The sequence below is a fragment of the Macadamia integrifolia genome, unplaced genomic scaffold, assembly GCF_013358625.1.
Source record: "Macadamia integrifolia cultivar HAES 741 unplaced genomic scaffold, SCU_Mint_v3 scaffold817, whole genome shotgun sequence".
Lineage (NCBI taxonomy): Eukaryota > Viridiplantae > Streptophyta > Magnoliopsida > Proteales > Proteaceae > Macadamia > Macadamia integrifolia.
The window spans coordinates 142,365-160,838 of NW_024870548.1; the positions used below are offsets into that span (position 1 = coordinate 142,365).

At 42.7% G+C, this 18,474-nt stretch overlaps 1 protein-coding gene across 1 annotated transcript in view; it reads left to right on the forward strand.

Annotated features, from left to right (window-relative positions):
- Positions 1 to 18,474, forward strand: part of LOC122070081 (glycine--tRNA ligase, chloroplastic/mitochondrial 2) — an 87,004-nt gene that overhangs the window by 46,215 nt on the left and 22,315 nt on the right. The window contains exon 19 of the mRNA XM_042634180.1: positions 16,014 to 16,062. Within this exon, the coding sequence (XP_042490114.1) occupies positions 16,014 to 16,062 (49 nt within the window). The remainder of the gene's footprint in view (positions 1 to 16,013; positions 16,063 to 18,474) is intronic.

The window sequence follows — 18,474 nt, forward strand, 5'->3', positions numbered from 1 at the left end:
TGTTCACATTGAAGAATCCATTGTTTCTTACCAATTATCTTTGGTGCTAATTTCTAGATGTAGTCTTTATTTTTCTATATTTGTAAATATGAGCCCCCCCGCTTTTTTTTTCTGGATGAATAAATGAATTCATTACCAAGAGGAAAGAAAATACAAATGAGAGAGGGAGGGGCCAAAAGGGGCAAACCCTTAGGGGGAGGGGGCAGCAACGAGGGGCAAAGCCCTACAGAAAGGGGGGAACATCAAGGGGGGGATGATAGATGGGGGGAAGCCCCAGGAGACAACAATAAGCATGTTCCTTGGGGAATCATGAACTGGACAATGACAGAGACAGCCAAGTTTGGAGCTTATATCGAAGTAGATGGCTTTCTAAATCTTGTCAAAAGATCGAGAGTTGGAAGTCCATTTATAAAGATTTTGCTCTATCCAAATATGGTTGATGGTTGCATCAAAGGCAAGCTTCCCCACAAAATCACAAATGATAGACCACTGAAAGTCAAATCAACCCAGATCCATTCTCTAGACAAGGGAAGGATAGTCCTGTTGGATGACCAATCGAAGGACAGGACTCTCTTCCAGATTGAGGTAGAGAAAAGGCAATAGAAGAAGAGATGGTCGGCATCTTCGGTGCCATTCTAGTGAAGACAGTAGGAGGGGAAGACCTGAATGTGCCGGCAGATGAGGAAAGACTGCATATGGAGGCAGTTAGAGATGGCATGCCAGGTAGTGAAACTGTGGCGAGGAATGTGGCCTTTAAACCATATGATGTTGCATCATGGCATAAGAGGGCCTTTTAAATGGATGAAATCCCAATCAAAGGTAAAGGTGAACAAACCCGAGTAGGAGGGAAGCCAAACAGATGGGAGGGAGGGCCAGATGTTAGCAAGGGGAGGAGGGTGTCTGGGGGGGACCAACCATCAGGGGAGAGAATGGAGTCCATCGAAGTAGGTCTGCTTAGGTAGGAGGAACAGATGGTTCTAGGAGTAACCTGGGAGAGGATACCAGAGGGGTGCCAATGGTCCAACCAAAGGGAGGAGGAGCCGTTGCCAATGACATAGGAGAAAGCTTCAATGGCTAAGGGTCTAAAGCTAAGGATTTTACGCAAGATCCAGGAAGCATCAAAGGAAGGGAAGGCAGATCAAAGGGTGTCATTTTTTAGTGGGGAGTAGACCCAAGAGACCCAAATACTGGGGGTGCTTAGAGGCAATTTTCCAGATGAGCTTAAGGATGCTTACTACATTGACATCCGTGGTTTGTCTCAAGCCCAGACCCCCTTCAGATTTAGGGCAGCAAACATTAGACCAGCTTATTGGATGAAGGAATTTGGAGGCTCGGCTCCTTTCCAAAAGGAAGGAGCAGAGGAGAGAGTCAGGGGCTTTGGAGGTGGCGGAAGGAGGACGAAAATGCCAGACCAATAGAGGTACAAGGATTGGGGATTGATTTAACGAGGACAAGGCGACCGCATAAGAGAGTAACTTACCTTTCCAGAGCTGCAAGCTTTTCCTCTAAGATGAAGCAAGGGGGAGCAATAATGGGAGGAAAGGTGAGAGGAGATCAGGGGAAGACCCAGGTATTTGACTGGGAGAAAGCCAAAGGAGCAGCCAGTGAGGGCAAGGAGATGGGTTTGGCGAGCATTAGAGACCCTCGAAAGAAAGAGTCTAGATTTGAGGAGGTTGATGCGGAGACCAGAAAGGGATTCAAAGATGTGGAGAGAGGACATAATGCTAGATATGGAAGAGGGGTCCGTTTTTGAGAAAATCATAAGGTCATCAACAAAAGCAAGGTGGGTGTGCATGAGAGCTTTGCAATTGGGAATGGGGGGAGATGAGGTGCTGGTCAGTGGAGGATTGGATGGAGCGATAGAAGACCTCAAGAGCTAAAGAAAAGAGGAATGGGGGAGAGGACATCCCTGCCTGATGCCAATAGAGGAAGAGAAGTAACCAGTAGGACGTTGTTAACCAAAATAAAGAAGCGAGGGGTGGAAATGCAAGAATAGATCCAGTGGACAAATGGAGGAAAAGACATGCAACATGACTTTGGAGATGGAATCCAACGAATTGGGTCAAAGGCTTTATGAATGTCAATTTTGAGGAGGGCATTGGTGGAATGGGACTTGTGGTCAAATCCTCTGACCATCTCATAACAAAGAATGATGTTATCCGTTAAGCTTCTACCAATAATAAAGGCCGATTGGTTGGGGTTGACCAGCGATTTAATGACAGTTTGAATATTATTAGCCAAGATTTGGCGATGAATTTATAAAGGAGGTTGCAAAGGGAGATGGGTTTGAAGTCAGGCATAACCTCTACTCTCTCTTTCTTAGGGATGAGGTAAAGAAGGGAATGGTTGATTCCTTTAATTTGGCTAGGATTCAGGAAGAAGCTCCTAATGGCAAAGATGAGATCATCTCGAATGATATGCCAACAAGACGAAAAGAAACCCATACTGAATCCATCAAGACCAGGGGCTTTGTTGGATTTGTGGGAGAGCACCTCCACCAGGATCTCATCATCTAAAGCGATGGCGTGGAGGGAAGGGAGAAGGTGGTCTGTGATGAACTTGTAAGGAGATCCTGGGGAAAGGGGGGAGGATGGGAAGGGGGAGAGGGATGGAAGAGATTATCAAAATAAGAGACAGCCTTAGATTTGATCTCCTTAGGCAACAGAAGCTCCGTACCAGCACTGAAGAGGAGCTTGGTAATGGTCTGGCATTGGTACAGGCCTTTCATATATATATATATATATATATATATGAAAGTAGGCTGAATTAAAGTCACCAAGCTCAAGCCATTTGATTCTAGATTTTTGCTGGAGAAAACTTTCTTCCTAGGCAAGGAGGGAGGAAAGCTTTGAGGAGACCGGCTTCTCCTCCGCAAGGGAGAGGTTATGGAGGTCGAGTTGGAGCCTAGATTTAATGACGTTCAACTTTTCTTAACTAGTCGAGACATGAGTGGGGATGTTGCCAGTGATGTTGGAGTTCCAGATTTCGAGAGCCTCTTTGACATTTTTGAGCTTTCTGGTGAACGCAATGAGGGGGGAAGAATGAACAGGGACAAGGATGGCCCAAGAATCATGCACCAAGGGAAGAAAATCCTGATGGAGGACCCACATATCAAAGAATTTGAAGGGCTTAGGACCAAAGGAGATGTGAGGCTGCACCTAGAGGGAGATGGGAGAGTGATCAGAGATGCCCAGAAGGTCGTAGCAGGGATGAGAAGAGGGAAAGAATTGAGCTAGACTTCATTGTCGAGGGCTTTGTCAAGCTTGCAAGCCACACGGTCCGAGCCACCTCGGCAATTATGCCAGGTGAATTTAGATCTAGACCATCTAGGTCATTAATGCCAATGTCTTCGATACACTTATTGAAGTCATCAATAGAGGAAGAATCAATAGGGACACCATCCATCTTCTCATGACTAACTTTTGACCACATTGAAATCTCCTATGCCCTAGGAGTGGGAAGCAGCAGAAGGGGTGAAGGAGCGGAGGTCACCCAAAGAAAGGGCCTATTAAGTGCATGATTGAGGGCATAAATGACATTGAAAAAAGGGAGAGAGAGAGAGGAGGAGAAGTGGATGGCCTAGGAGGAAGAGGAAATGTGGGAAATATTGAGAAGCAAGGGGTTCCACAGAATCCAGATATGGCCGTTCGGGTTATGGCTATAGTTGGAACTGAAAGACTAGGAGGGGGCAATGGAAGCCAAAATGCGGGGAGCATTTGCTTTGAGAACCGTGATTTTAAGGAGGCGGCAAATTGCTGTTTTAGAGGATTTGATGCCGGAATCGATAAAAACATGCTGGTAGAGGAATTAAGACCTCTGACATTCCATACGATCTAGGGGATCATCTTGAATGAGAAGGGTGGGCAGCAAGAGCTTCCCTGAGTTGGAAGGGGCCTTGGGGGCGGGACAGGGGAGGGTTTTGACTTCAATCTCCTATGATATTCTCTGGGGGGGGGATGGAGCTTTGGGGAGCAAAGCCTTGGCAGACCCAGTGGCCACAGAGGAGGATCTAGAAGATATATTGGCCTTCTTAGGGACAACATTTGAAGCATCAAGGGGAGCACGCCTAGGGTTGGGGGGGGGGATGGGGTTGGCTAAAATTCCATCAACCAAAAAGTGCTCAGGAGGGGCCTGAGCAGACTAGAGATTTGAGGAGGCAGCATTAAGGGAGTTCCGTCTAAGTAGGTCTTGAATCCTGGAAGGGGGGCAGCATAGAGGCAGGACCAGTCAAGAGGCCAGTGCAGGGGGCCAAAGACGAGGAGATCGGCAACATAGAAGGGGCAGCACAGTCAGTTGAGGTTGTATGGAGAATCACAGAAGGCACCATCAGAGGGTGTGGTAGCAAGCGAGAAGGTCAATCCTGGAAGAAGGCCAACAGGGGAGGAGCCCCAGGAAATGGTCATCGCAGCCGTGGTCAAGGGGACGAAGAAGGAAGAAGTCATGGCTGAGGAGGGGGCAATCAAAGATGCGATGCAAAGGATGAGGCAGTCAGAGCTATCGAGGGCAAGGAAGAAGCAGTTGCAGCTGACATGGAGGAGCAGGCAGTCACAGACGAGGCGGAGGTAGCAGACATGGCTGAGAAGGCAATTGTGGCAGAGAAGCGAGTAGTAGAGGTGTTGCAGGCAGTCGTGGCGGAGCAGGGAGACTTGGCAGAGCAGGCAAACTGGGTGCTAATAGAGGAGGCAGATGTGGCTAGCAAAGAGGATGTGGAAGACAAGGTAGACGTGGCAGGCTGATGTAGCGATGGACCCGAAGGGGGTAAGAGGGGCAACCAAGCGAGGGGGAGTTTCCCAGAGGGAGAGGAGCACCCGATTAAAGGGTGTGGGTTGAGAGAATCTGGATCAGTTGGTTGTTTGGGTAGGTGTAGGATAGTGGGTCGGGTTGGGTTGTGATGGGTTGAAGGAAGAGTGGTTATAGGTAGTGTCGGTGAATGGTTGTATAAGAGAATAGAGCAGGTAATGTGGGAGGCTCAAAAGGGGCACAGGGGTCAGAGGCAGAAATGCTAGCTACAGAGGAAGATAGAGGCAACTCATGGCAAGAGGAGCTATCAGTCACAGCGCTCCCATTACCGTCAACAGCAGAGGCATGCGAACTAGATCTCTGTTGCAGATCAACATTGGAGATATCAGTGGCGGCAACAACAGAGGCAGGCATAGGAGATCTATGCAATAGATCAACATTAGGGAATTCAGAGGCGGTGGCAAAAGGCTCTCTCATAGCTCTAGGTGAAGGGGATCAAGGAGATGATTCGTCTTCAGAGACAGAGGTTGATTGGGACAACAGGGAGAAACGCTTGTGCCCAGCGGTCTGAAGAGCCACCATTGGACCAAGAGGGGAAGGCCTGGCAGGAGACGATGGGTCTCTCCCTTTTTCGATAATTGTATGTGTAAGATTTTTAAGGAAAGAGGTCCTTTTGTGCTCTGTCCCCCCCCCCCCCCCCTTCCCTTTCTTTCCAAAACTATTATGCTGAATCTGAATAAGAGTGTAGAAACGAGGAGGAAGAGAGATCCACAGTATGAATGACCAGAATTTGTTATGTAGAAAATACACAAGATAACCCCGTGCCACTCTCTGCTAAATTCTCCCTTTGAGCCCTCTAAGTTGCTCAAAGCACCTCATACAACTAGGAGAAAAGGCAGTCCAAATTTGCACCAATTACAGGATAAAGTCTTTAAATCATGGGGAGTTCTATTCATCAATGAGAGAGCATCTGTCCACAAAATAATGCTAGCTATCAAGTATATTTGGGATTGAGGGGTTTCCTCTTGGTGTCCTCAGGATGCTTTCCATGACTGACCTCTGAACCCCTTAGGTCCAATTGACGGGTATTGTGGACGAAATCCTTTTTATGATTATGCAGAATATTTGACAAAATGGAACAAAAATGATGAACTGGTCCTCCACAGTGAAAATTTTGAGAAATATACTCGGGGCAATAACAGTGGGCAAGCCTGTAGCGCAACGGTTAAGTTGCACTATTGCAACATGTTATAGCAAACTCAAAGAAAAACGAAAATAATCCAAGATAGATCCGCACAATACACAGATTTAACGAGGTTCACACACTGATGTGGTGTGCTATGTCTTCAGGCGAAGAAGAAGATGTTTCACTATGTAGAAGAGAGATTACACCCAAGCAGCGGTGAGAAAATTCGCCCTAAAACCCTAGCTCGAAAACCCCCCAAATTACAATGACTTGCTCAAATAAGATTTCCCATTCGGGTTGCCACCAAAATTTGTCGGATAGGGTCAATCTTCAAAACGGGTCCAGAATTCAAGACAAACTTAACAAATCTCCACCTTGGCTTGAATTCTCCTCCCAACAAACAAACAAATATCTAAAATCTTCGTCTTCTCCAATAGCCCTCTCAAGGGCTGAACTCAAAAGTGGCAAACTCCAAATAAGTTCAAGCAATGCTCGAACTTACTAGCACACAAAGGCTTCGTCAACAAATCATCTGGATTGTCTTCAATACCAATCTTCAACACTTGAATATTACCTTGAGGCTTGAGCAATTATCTCTTTGATGAAATGATACCGCACATCAATATGCTTCATCCTCTCGTGATACATCTGATCATTAGTTAAGTGAATGGCACTTTGGCTATCACAATGGACAACCATCACCTCATGATCCATGCTGAGTTCTCCCAACAAACCTCTAATCCAAATAGCTTCTTTAATTGCCTCAGTCACTACCATATACTCTGCTTCAGTAGTTGATAATGCAACTGTAGCCTATAAAGTAGCTTTCCAACTAACCTTACTTCCTCCATGAGTAAATACATAGCCTGTGAGTGACCTCCTCTTGTCAGGATCACTTGCATAATCTGAATCAACATAACCAGATAAACTATCACCATTCCTCCCAAACTCTAAACAAACACCAGTGGTCCCTTTCAAGTACTTAAGTATCCACTTCATTGCTTCCCAATGAGCTTTACTTGGACAGATGGTTTTAAATATCTTTGATACGATATGATACCCCTCCGATACGTATCTTAAATTTAGAAGACCGATACTGCGATCGATACCGATACTTTAATCCTTGAATCTTTAGCATAACCTTAGCATATCTTCGATACGATATGATACCCTTCGATACGTAACTTAATTTTAGCCGATGGATACGGAAATCGATACCGATACTTTAATCCTTGTGCTGGACATGACAAGTATTTGTTCACCACATTGATAGTTTGTGAAATATCAGGATGAGTGCAAACCATAGCATACATAATGGACCAACTGCACTAGAGTATGAACACGTGACATGTACTCCACCTATGCATCTGTTTGAGGAAGAGCAGTTGGAAGTCTAAAATGAGATGCAATAAGAGTACTTACAGGCATGGTTTAAAGTATCTCCGATACCGATAAGATACCCTCTGATACGTATCTTAAATTTAGCCGACCGATACGATACACACTGATACGATACACGGAATTTTTAAAATCTTTTCGTATCGATATATATCCTACAATACATACCGATATGCACTGATACGATACGATACGTACCAATACTCTATGGAAAATATAAAATCAAGATGAAATGTACGTTTCGGTATGTATCGGTACGTATCTATGAGTATCGGTATGCATCGATCGGTACATATCGGTGAGTATCAGTACGTATCAGTATCAGTATGTATCGGTATCAGCATGTATCGATATAGTGCACTACGGTCATATAATGGCCAAGATGAGCAAGTTTTCAAAAAAAAACACGATTTTTTAGGGGTTTTTGTTCCAAAGTTGATCCCGGCCATATTTTTCCTAACTGAAGTGGAAATCAAGGTTGGAAACAAGGATTTTACATTTATAAGATAACTACAAACCTTGAATTCTTAGTGTGATACCCTTAATTTCATGTTTATGCATAATACATATTATCAATAGCTTTTTTTAACAAATTTTTTTACATAAAAGTGTTTAAAAAAATGTTTCCTATCCATTTATGTGCGTATCTTTAGCGTATCTTAGTTTATCTTCGATATGATACGACACCCTCCTATATGTATCTTAATTTTGGCCGACCGATACGGCGATCGATACCGATACTTTAATCCTTGCTTGCAGGTTTGGCATTTTTCATGCCAAAGCGCTGCAATACCTTCTCAGTGTACTTCTGTTGGGATAGCCACAACTTCTCTGCTTTTCTATCCTTCTTAATCTCCAGACCAAGGATTTTCCTTGCTCCCCCCATATCTTTCATCTCAAATTCAGAACTTAATTGTTCCTTCAACCTGTTGACAACATATATCATCAACATAAAGCAACAAATATATGAATGACCCATCAGAAAGTTTTCTGAAAAATACACAACAGTTATATTGACACCTGTAATATCCAAAACTAGTCATAACTGAATCAAAACTTTTATGCCACTGTTGAGGAGACTGTTTCAAACCATATAGAGACTTCTTCAACAGACATACATGGTCCTTCTTACTTTCAATAACAAACCCATCATGTTGATGCATATAAATCTGTTCTTCTAGTTCACCATGCAAAAATGTTGTTTTCACATCAAGTTGCTTCATCTCCAAAGCATGCATAGCAACTAAAGCAAGTAGAACACGAATAGAGCTATGCTTAAAAACAGGTGAGAAAACATCATTAAAATCAATTCTTTGTACCTGACTGTATCCCTTTGCAACCAACCGTGCCTCATACCTAGCATCTTCAACACCTGAGTGATGTAGGGGGTTCCTAGGTGACTAGGTCTCCTACAAGATTAACTAGCTAGGTAGGGTTGACTCAAGGGGCTTAGGTAGATAGGACCAAAGAATCTCAGCCAACACGATTAAGCATGCAAGATAAAACGAGACTAATAAACAAAGTAGCCAAAAGCAATAATAATCTAGACGGAAAAACACATAAATTCTTATTCAAGTTTCAAATGGGGGCATGGGGAAGGGAACAAACAACATACGAGTATTAGGTTTAGCACAAATCCATCTAGACACCCAAATTAGATATGCAAACAATCGATAAAATAGGCATAAACAAAGGACAAAGGACAAAGGTAGGCTTCAACGTCGATGGGCTGTATATATATAATAGGGATTAATGGACGTGGGGAGGGTTTAGTTTAATGTTTTACCATACTGCTGTTCAGATCTGAGGAGAGAAGAAGAGATCAAGGTCCTCCAAAATAAAGACGTTGCAGTCCAGTTTTAGTTGATGAAGATACATCCAGTCAATTGTAGAGAGAGCAGCACCAGCGTAGGGTAAATAACAACCGAGAGTAGTAGCAACAGTGATGTAAAGGCAGCAGTGTGCAGCAGCAGCAGTATTGTAACGGCAGTAGTACGTAGCAGCAGCAGTGAGGTAAAGGCAGCAGGTGCAGCAGAGCAGTTTTGTACCGGCAGAAATACGTTGCAGCAGCAGTGAAGTAAAGGCAGCAGGTGCAGCAGCAGCAGTTTTTGTAACAGTAGTGATGTGTTGCAGCAGCAGTGGGCAGCGATGGGGGAGGTCAGCAGTGACAAAAACAGCAACAGAAACCAAAAAAAAAGAAATAAGATTGAAAAGAAAGAGAGGGAGGCGAGACAAGAAGACTGAGAGAAGAGAGAGCCGAGAGAGTAAGGGAGGAAAGAGGCGAGAGGGAAAGGTGAGAAAACGAGAGAGAGAGAGAGAGAACCTTGAGGGGTTTATTCTTGGTCTTTTTTTTAATTCTCATTCATTAAACTCAATCGTGGCCTAAGCCATTACATAAATATCAATCTAGTTACTAAAAATAAAAAGAGTTAATTGACTAGTAAATAAAGACTTTCTAAAAACTAATCAACCAATAAAGTAGTTTCCTAATTAATTAAAAGATTAACAAGGAAAAGAATATACTACAAATAAACTACTAAATTAATAACTAATGGGGCCCACAAGATCTTCTAAAATCTTCTAAGATCTTCTAAAATCTGGATCGAGCTTTCCTTCTTCCTCCTTCTTTATTCTTCTTCTTTCTATTCTTCCAGCCACATAGATGGCTGCTTCTTCTTCTTCTTGCGCCTGTACACTTTGATGTCCCCATCAACTCTCCCCGGCTTGGAAGAATTCACCTCTGGTGAATTAATGCTCATGTAATACTCAAGTAGGTCTGGGTTGAGTTGTTGGACTTCTTGCATTGTGATCCAGGTGTTGTCAATTTCCAGACGTCCATGCCACTTGACCAAGAACTCTCTAGAACCTCCAGTGTGTGTGGACACAATCCTCTCATCAAGGATTTCCTCAATTTCTTCAGTTCTCCTCGTGACCTTAGGCATAGGTGGTAACGAGGTGGGGGGAAGTGGCTGGCTTGGCTCAGAAGTCTCATCAATGTTGAAAGGGAAGTCTTCAAGGTCATCAGGGTAAAAAGAGGTGAAGGTAGGGGTACCATGGTATGGGACTAGGTCTTCAACATTGAAAATATTGCTGATCTCCATGCTAGCTGGAAGATCAAGAACATACGCATTGGCACCTATCCTCTTGAGTACCTTGAACGGACCTGTGCTACGAGCATGTAGCTTGCTCACTTTTCCCCTAACAAAACGTTGTGGCTTGATTCTTACCATCACCATATCACCCTCTTGAAACTCTTGTAGCCTTCTGTGCACATCTGCCTTCGATTTGTATTGCTCATTGCTCAGTGCTATCTGTCTCCTTATACCTGCATGCAAATCATGTATATGCTGAGCAAAAGATTCGGCTGACTGGGAGGTCCTAGAACTAGACACGACTGGGATAAGGTCTATGGGTGCCCGAGGCTGGTATCCTGAACAAATCTCAAAGGGGGACAGACCAGTGGTACGGTTCTTAGAACTGTTATATGCAAACTCGGCCTGGCTAAGGACTCGATCCCAACTGGTAAGGTGTTCTCCTATGAGGCAACGCAATAAATTCCCTAAGCTCCTATTGACAACCTCGGTTTGGCCATCGGTCTGAGGGTGGAAAGCTGAGGAGAAACGGAGTTTCGTGCCCATCATCCGCCATAGGGTCCTCCAAAAATGACTAGTGAACTTAACATCCCTATCGGACACTATGGTGAGGGGTAACCCATGGTACTTGACAACCTCGTTAAAGAAAAGTTTGGCTACTATGGATGCATCGGAAGTCTTAGAGCATGGGATAAAATGGGCCATCTTCGAGAAGCGGTCAACAACCACATAAACAGAATCATGGCCTCTCGAAGTTCTTGGTAGACCAAGCACGAAGTCCATGCTAAGGTCCTGCCAAGGGGAATGGGGAACGGGTAGGGGAGTGTACAAACCCGTGTTTTGCTTTTGTTGTTTGGCGGTCTGGCATGTCCTGCACTGACCCACAACTCTAGCAACATCCCTCTTCAGTCCTGGCCAAAAGAATTGGTCCTCAACGAGGGTGATGGTCTTATCGCGACCGAAGTGGCCAGCGACTCCCCCAGCATGCAATTCCCAGATCAGGAAATCTCGGAGTGAAGTCCTGGGAATGCACAACTTGCTTCCTTTAAAAAGAAAGCCCTCCCTAAGTAGGTAGTCCGAGCGGTTGACTGGTTTGCCTTCACTCAAGGAAGTGAACGGCTCATTAAAATCAGGACAGGTGGGGTATTGGTCCTTGACTCGCTCGAACCCTACAACCTCTACACTCATTGCTTGGAGTAGCACACTAGCCCGACTCCTAGCATTGGTGCGACTTAGGAACATGTTCACCCGGCTCAGTGCATCTGCAGCAGTATTCTCGACACCAGGCCTGTGCTTGAGTACAAAAGTGTACTCTTGGAGGAACTCAACCCACTTAACATGCCTCTGATTGAGTTTCTTTTGGGCACTAAGGTACCTCAGAGCTTGGTGGTCAGAGAATAGTACGAATTCTTGCGGTAAAAGGTAATGTCGCCAATAGCGCAATGATTGGACAACCGCATAGAATTCCTTGTCGTATGTAGAATATCGTTGCCTAGCTTCATTAAGCTTCTCACTAAAATAGGCAACAGGGTGGCCCTCTTGTCCTAGGACACCACCTATCCCAATACCAGATGCATCACAGTTAACTTCGAAGACCTTAGAGAAATCTGGGAGGTGCAGGACTGGAGCTTCAGTCATAAGCTTTTTAATCTCATTAAAGGCCTTCGTAGCACTCTTAGTCCATTGAAACTCCTTCTTTTTCATGCAATTGGTGATAGGAGACATAATGGAACTAAACCGGTAGATGAACCTTCTGTAGAAAGTGGCTAAACCATAGAAGCTTCGTACCTCATGAATGTTAGTTGGCTCTGGCCACTCTACAATCGCCCTCACCTTCTCAGGGTCAGCAGATACTCCCTGAGCTGACACAACAAATCCCAGGAAGATGACTTGATCACTCATGAAGGTGCACTTCTTGAGGTTGACAAAGAGTTTCTCTTGTGAGAGCACATGAAAAACCTTCTGTAAGTGATTCAAGTGGGAAGACGGGGTCTTACTATAGATGAGGATGTCATCAAAGTAAACCATAAGGAACTTGCCAATGAATGGTTGAAGCACTTGATTCATTACCCTCATGAAAGTGCTAGGTGCATTTGACAAGCCAAAAGGCATGACTAACCACTCAAAGAGGCCATCCTTCGTCTTGAAGGCTGTCTTCCACTCATCTCCCGGCCTGACCCTAATCTGGTGGTACCCGCTCTTGAGATCAATCTTCAAAAAGATCGAAGAGTTGGCCATCATATCCAACATGTCATCAAGCCTAGGGATAGGGAACCTATACTTGATGGTGATCTTATTGATGGCCCTACTATCAACACACATACGTCAGGTGTCATCTTTCTTTGGCGTGAGCAAGGCAGGTACAGCACACGGGCTAAGGCTTTCCTTAATGAATCCCTTTTGCAACAGTTCATCCACTTGCCGTTTGAGTTTGGCGTGTTCTTTGGGATTCATTCGGTAATGGGGTAAGTTCGGGAGAGAGGATCCTGGAACTAAGTCAATAGCGTGCTGGATGTCATGCATAGGCGGTAACTCATCAGGTAGTTCCTCAGGGAATAGCCTCTCGAATTTCCTCAACAAGGGTTGCACTTCTCTAGGAGCCTCAGTGAATAAGTGTGACCTATCGGTATTACTCTATACGGCAACTAGAGCATAAATCACCCCTGACCTATCGCCATTATGCACTTAGAGATTCATCTAAAGTAACATCTCTACTAATAATAAATTTTGGAGACTTTGGATCAGGACACCACAACCTGTATCTTTTCACTCTAGATCCATAACCAAGAATAATGCATTTCTTAACCCTAGGTTTTAACTTCCCTTCATTCACATGTGCATAAGCAAGACATCCAAATACTTATACATTGGAGTAGTCTACAGGCTTACTTGACCTGACTTCCTCAGGAGTCTTACACCCAATAGTTGTGCGAGGATATCGATTCACCAACAAGGTTGCTGTGTTAACTGATTCTGCCCAAAACTCTTTACTCAATACTGCATTTGATAACATACACCTTGCCTTTTCTAATAATGTTCTATTCATACGCTCTGCCACTCCATTCTGTTGGGGTGTTTTAATAACTGTATGGTGTCTTGCAATACCTTCATTTTTGTAGAACTCATTAAAGTCACCTTCACAGAACTCTAGGCCATTGTCAATTCTCAACTTCTTAATTTGTTTCACGGTCTGCTTCTCAAGCAAATTCTTTCACTGTTCGAAAGGGACATTCTTGATTTTCGTGCTTCAAGTAATAAAGCCAAACCTTCATAGAGAAATCATCAATGAAAGTAAGCAAGTACCTTGCACCATCCCCTTTTGAAGCAATCGTGGAGGGCCCCCATAGGCCTGAATGAATGTAGCCCAAAGTTCCCTTGGTCTTGTGAGTAGCAGTACTGAAACTGACTCTCCTCTGCTTCCCAAACACATAATGCTCGCTAAACTCCATTTTTCCTGTACTCTGACCACACAACAAACCCCTTTTACTTAATGATGCCATCCCTCTTCGCTCATATGGCCTAGCCTCATGTGCCATAAATTTTTGATATCCAATTCTAGACATAGATGATGAAGCTGCTGCAACAGAGCTAGTGATTGTAGTACCCTGCAACACACACAAATTGCCAACCATAATTCCTTTCGTCAACAAGAGAACACCCTTGCTGATCTTCATGACTCCGCCTTTAACTGTATACTTACACGCATTTGAATCAAGAGTGCCTAAACTGATGAGATTCTTCTTCAAATCAGGACATGCCTGACATTAGATAAGGTTCTGACAATGCCATCATACATCTTGATATTGATCTTTCCCATTCCAATAGTTTTACAAAAGGTATTATTTCCCATCAACATAATTCCACCTCAAACTGATTCGTATGTAGAGAACCATTCACGATTGGGACACATATGGTAGGAACAACCAGAGTCAAGAATCCATTCACCCTGTGATCTAACTCTGTCATCATCCACCAAAAGCATATCAGACTGACTCTCATCTTCAGCAATACCAGCTTCTGCAGAATCATCTCTCTTCTGTTGATTTTGGGCACCACCACTTGTTTTCTGCTTATTTAAAAGCTTATATCATTCAAATTTAATATGCCCATTTTTCTTATAATAGTTGTAGGTCAAATTTTTGTGCTTAGATTTCAATCTAGCCTTCTTTTTGTTACCATCTGAGCTCCTTTCATTTGTTTTCCCTCTAGCTACAAAAACAACACCATCAAATTTATTGGTTGATGTCAAGTCATCATCAATCCTCTACTTGCTTAGCAGATTCATTTTGACATCCTCAACAGAAATTGTCTCTCTACCATAAATCATGGTGTCCCTAAAACGCTTATATGATGGAGGCAGAGAACATAACAATAATAAGGTCAAATCTTCATCACCTATTTTAACATCTATCCTTTGCAAATCAATTACAATAGAATTAAACTCCGATATGTGAGATTTAATGGAAGTACCTTCACCTATATGAAGGGTATATAGTTGCTGCTTCAATCTCAATCTATCAGTGAGGGATTTGGTGAAGTAGAGATTCTCTAACTTCACCCATAACTCTGCAGCCGTTTTCTCTGAGAGAACTTCCTGTAGAACATCATTCGAGAGACACAATTGAATAGCCGAAAGGACTTTATCATCCATCTGGTTCCAATCATCTTTGGACATAGTTGCATGTTTCTTCGCCTTCCCAAATAGGTTTTTCTTCAACCCCTGCTATGTAAGAACACTCATCGTTTGAACCTGCCATAGACTAAAACTGATATTGCCGTCGAATCTATCAATATCATATTTCATTGATGTAGAAGCTATGGATTGAAGTAACCCAAAGCTCTGATACCAATTTGTTATAGCAAACACCAAGAAAAACGAATATAAACCAAGACAGATCTGCACTACACAGAGATTTAACGAGGTTTACACACCGATGTGGTGTGCTACGTCCTCGGGCGAAGAAGAAGATGTTTCACTATGTAGAAGAGAGATTACACCCAAGCAGCGGCGAGAAAACTTGCCCTGAAACCCTAGCTCAAACCCCCCCAAATTACAATGACTTGCTCAAATAAAACTTCTCATTCAGGTGCCACCAAAATATGTCAAAGTGGGTCAATTTTCAAAACGGGTCAAGAATTCGAGACAAACTTAACACAACATGTTGGTTATAGGTTCAAAACTTGGAAACAGCCTCTCCTGCAAAACAAGGGATAAGGCTGTGCACATTTGCCCCTCCCAGACCCTACAGTAGTGGGAGCCTTGTGCACTGTGTTGCTATTTCTCTTTTTAATACTCTGAGCAATAACAGGGATCCACTTAGTGCTAGTTTGTTAAGTAATGATGTTGGTTTGGTTGTAGAAGATATAGGTGTTTATGGGGAAGTCTTATGTTTTCCTTTCTTGTGCACTTTTTGTACTGCTATAGCTTTTAGTAAATCAAAAAAAATTTGTGTTCTCAAATAAATGTCTATTGGAGATGTGACTTCTTATTTTTTCCATTCAATTTACTTTATTAAGTTGATGCTTGCATGTAAGTTTTCCTTGCTGTTTTGAGAACCGAAAACATGTGTTTCACAAAGTGTTCTTTTATAATGTAGCGGAAATCTATCTTATGGTCTACGCAGTACTCCTTCAGCTACTGTTGAGGTATGTAGTTGAACTTCAGTACTAAACCATTATATTAAGTATATGAATAATTTCGTGCTTTTCCTGCACTGATTTTTAGTTTGTTTTACTTATTAACAGTGTTTTATTCATGCAAAAAAATAAAATAAAAATGGAGGCTCCAGTGACAGTAATATAAAACTTGCACTATATGTGGAGCTATAAGTGCAATGCCTACTAGATAAGATGCAAATCAAGCATTTTTGCAAGAGCTCTGCCTTACTGGGTCTAATTAGAAGTGGATAATCACCATTATTATTAGATATTGAATTGATTTGTAAGAAGGAAACTCATTGGATCATAAACAATGGCATTTTTTTTTTTTCTTTTTTATTAGAAAGATACTGCTGAAGAATATGGGATTGTCATGGATGGCAGAGTGTAGATGACTTGCAAGCTATACAACGGAATCTAAATCTAGTGTGTGATTCTAAAGCCAGAGATGAGACGTTTCATTAGAGGCTACTCCCAAGTTTCAAAATTCATGAAAGCTTTGGCATTGGAATTATTTGCTTTCTGTTAATGGAAGTTGTTCTTTATTTTAAATGCTTGGCCTACTTCCTGTGTTCTTTGGCTGCATCCTTTGTAGTTTGTACCTCAAAACTCCAAATCCTTAACTATTGTTCAAAAAGGTGGATGATACTCGAGCATTGGGATATGAGACATGGGACTTGGGAGGGAAATGCAAAGATGGAACCCATCCATCTATCCATTGCCCCAGCAATTCATCACCAGATCATTACTTATGGTCTGATCCTCTGCTAGTCCAAAACTAAACCTCATTTAAATCTCAATCATTCTTATGTCTGAATGATGAAATTAGTGGCTGCTGCCTGGTCCTCACTATTTGCCTGTGCTTCCTTCTCCCGTGGAAGTTAGTATAAGAAACTGTATGAAACCCAGGAGATCTGATGCAGTAGCAGTATCATGGTTGGACCAACATGACCGGGCTTGGAAACTCAAGCTCAAATGGAACCGGCCCAACCCGAGTTGTTGGAACAACAGTGGTTGGTTGCGGCTAATTTCGCTACTTGGAGGTATCTTTGTAATTGCATTCTCTTTTGGTAGGAGGTGGACATACGTAAGAGTTGTTTCAATTTTTCTATTTTGTTTTAACTTCTTAGTTGAGTAGGTTTCTGTTTGGAGTAGGATTTCCTTTTATATATATATATATATATATACTATGTAACCCAACGATTTGGATGATGGAATGGATGAAATATTGAGTTCTGGTTTGAGTACTAGCCTGCATGGCCTATAAATCATTCGAATACCCCCGATTTCTTGTTCCTCAGGTTTGATTCTTCGTGTTCCCTTTTATTCTTGCTATTCTTCTTATCCCATCCTTTTCCTCCTTGTATCTTCTTCTATTCCCTGATTGTTTAGCAAAACTGGCTGCCTGAGATAGAGTTTGAACTTCCTTATACCCCATCAATCTTGACTGAAACTTCAAGGTTTAAATCAACACCAAGGAGCAACTAAAGTCCTAGAATCATGGTCCCAGTTATCTCTTCATAGTGAGAATCGAATCTACGTTCTGGACTGGTTTCTGAATCATGGCCATAGCTGATTTCAGATATCCAGTCCCCTTGCTGTTTGTTCTTGCAACTCAACCTTTAGCATTCATGGGAGGATCAGTAGTTGCGATTCCACATCTAAAATCCCAGTCCAGTTGGATCCCATATGGTATGAGCGAGAACCTTTCAATGGGAGAACCTTCATTAGTTTATTTGAAACAAGTTCTCTTTCTGCTGGTTTGTCACCCCTTTCTATCGAAAGGTTGAAGATGATGATTTACTTCTATTTATTACTAAGCCACTTGGTGTAAATTACAATGTTGCCCTTAGATTTTTTTTTGGGTGAATATTAAATGCATTAAAAGAAGGGGGAGGGAAGTTACAGCCCCTTAGATTCTTAAGTAATGCTGATTCCTTTCTTCTTCTATTCTAAACTCCAGATTACCCCCCTTTTGATAATTGCTTCTCTTTACTTGATTGATTCTGAATTTCAAAGTAATTATGAAATTGCATTGACCCTATTATTTGACTTAATTAGTACTTGGTCGGGCCCTTCACGGCCTGGAGTTAGGGTTTTCAAACCAGTGGTTGCATCAAGATCGGAGGCATCATGTTCCAAAATCAATGACGAAGGTCTCTAATTTTGGTTTGGGGTAGGGAGAAATGAGAATTTATGTTACTAACCTTATATGTTAAACAAAAAGGACAATTTGGGTGGGAATTCCATGTGTTTTTGGCTAATGATTGGTTTTACATATTGAGGTCTAACCCTGGATAATATAAGGGTAAACGGCACTAGGTTACAATGCGAGAGGCACCTCCCGAGGTTACAATCAGATGGATCTTTTCTTTCTTTTTCCTTTTTTTTTTTTTGGTG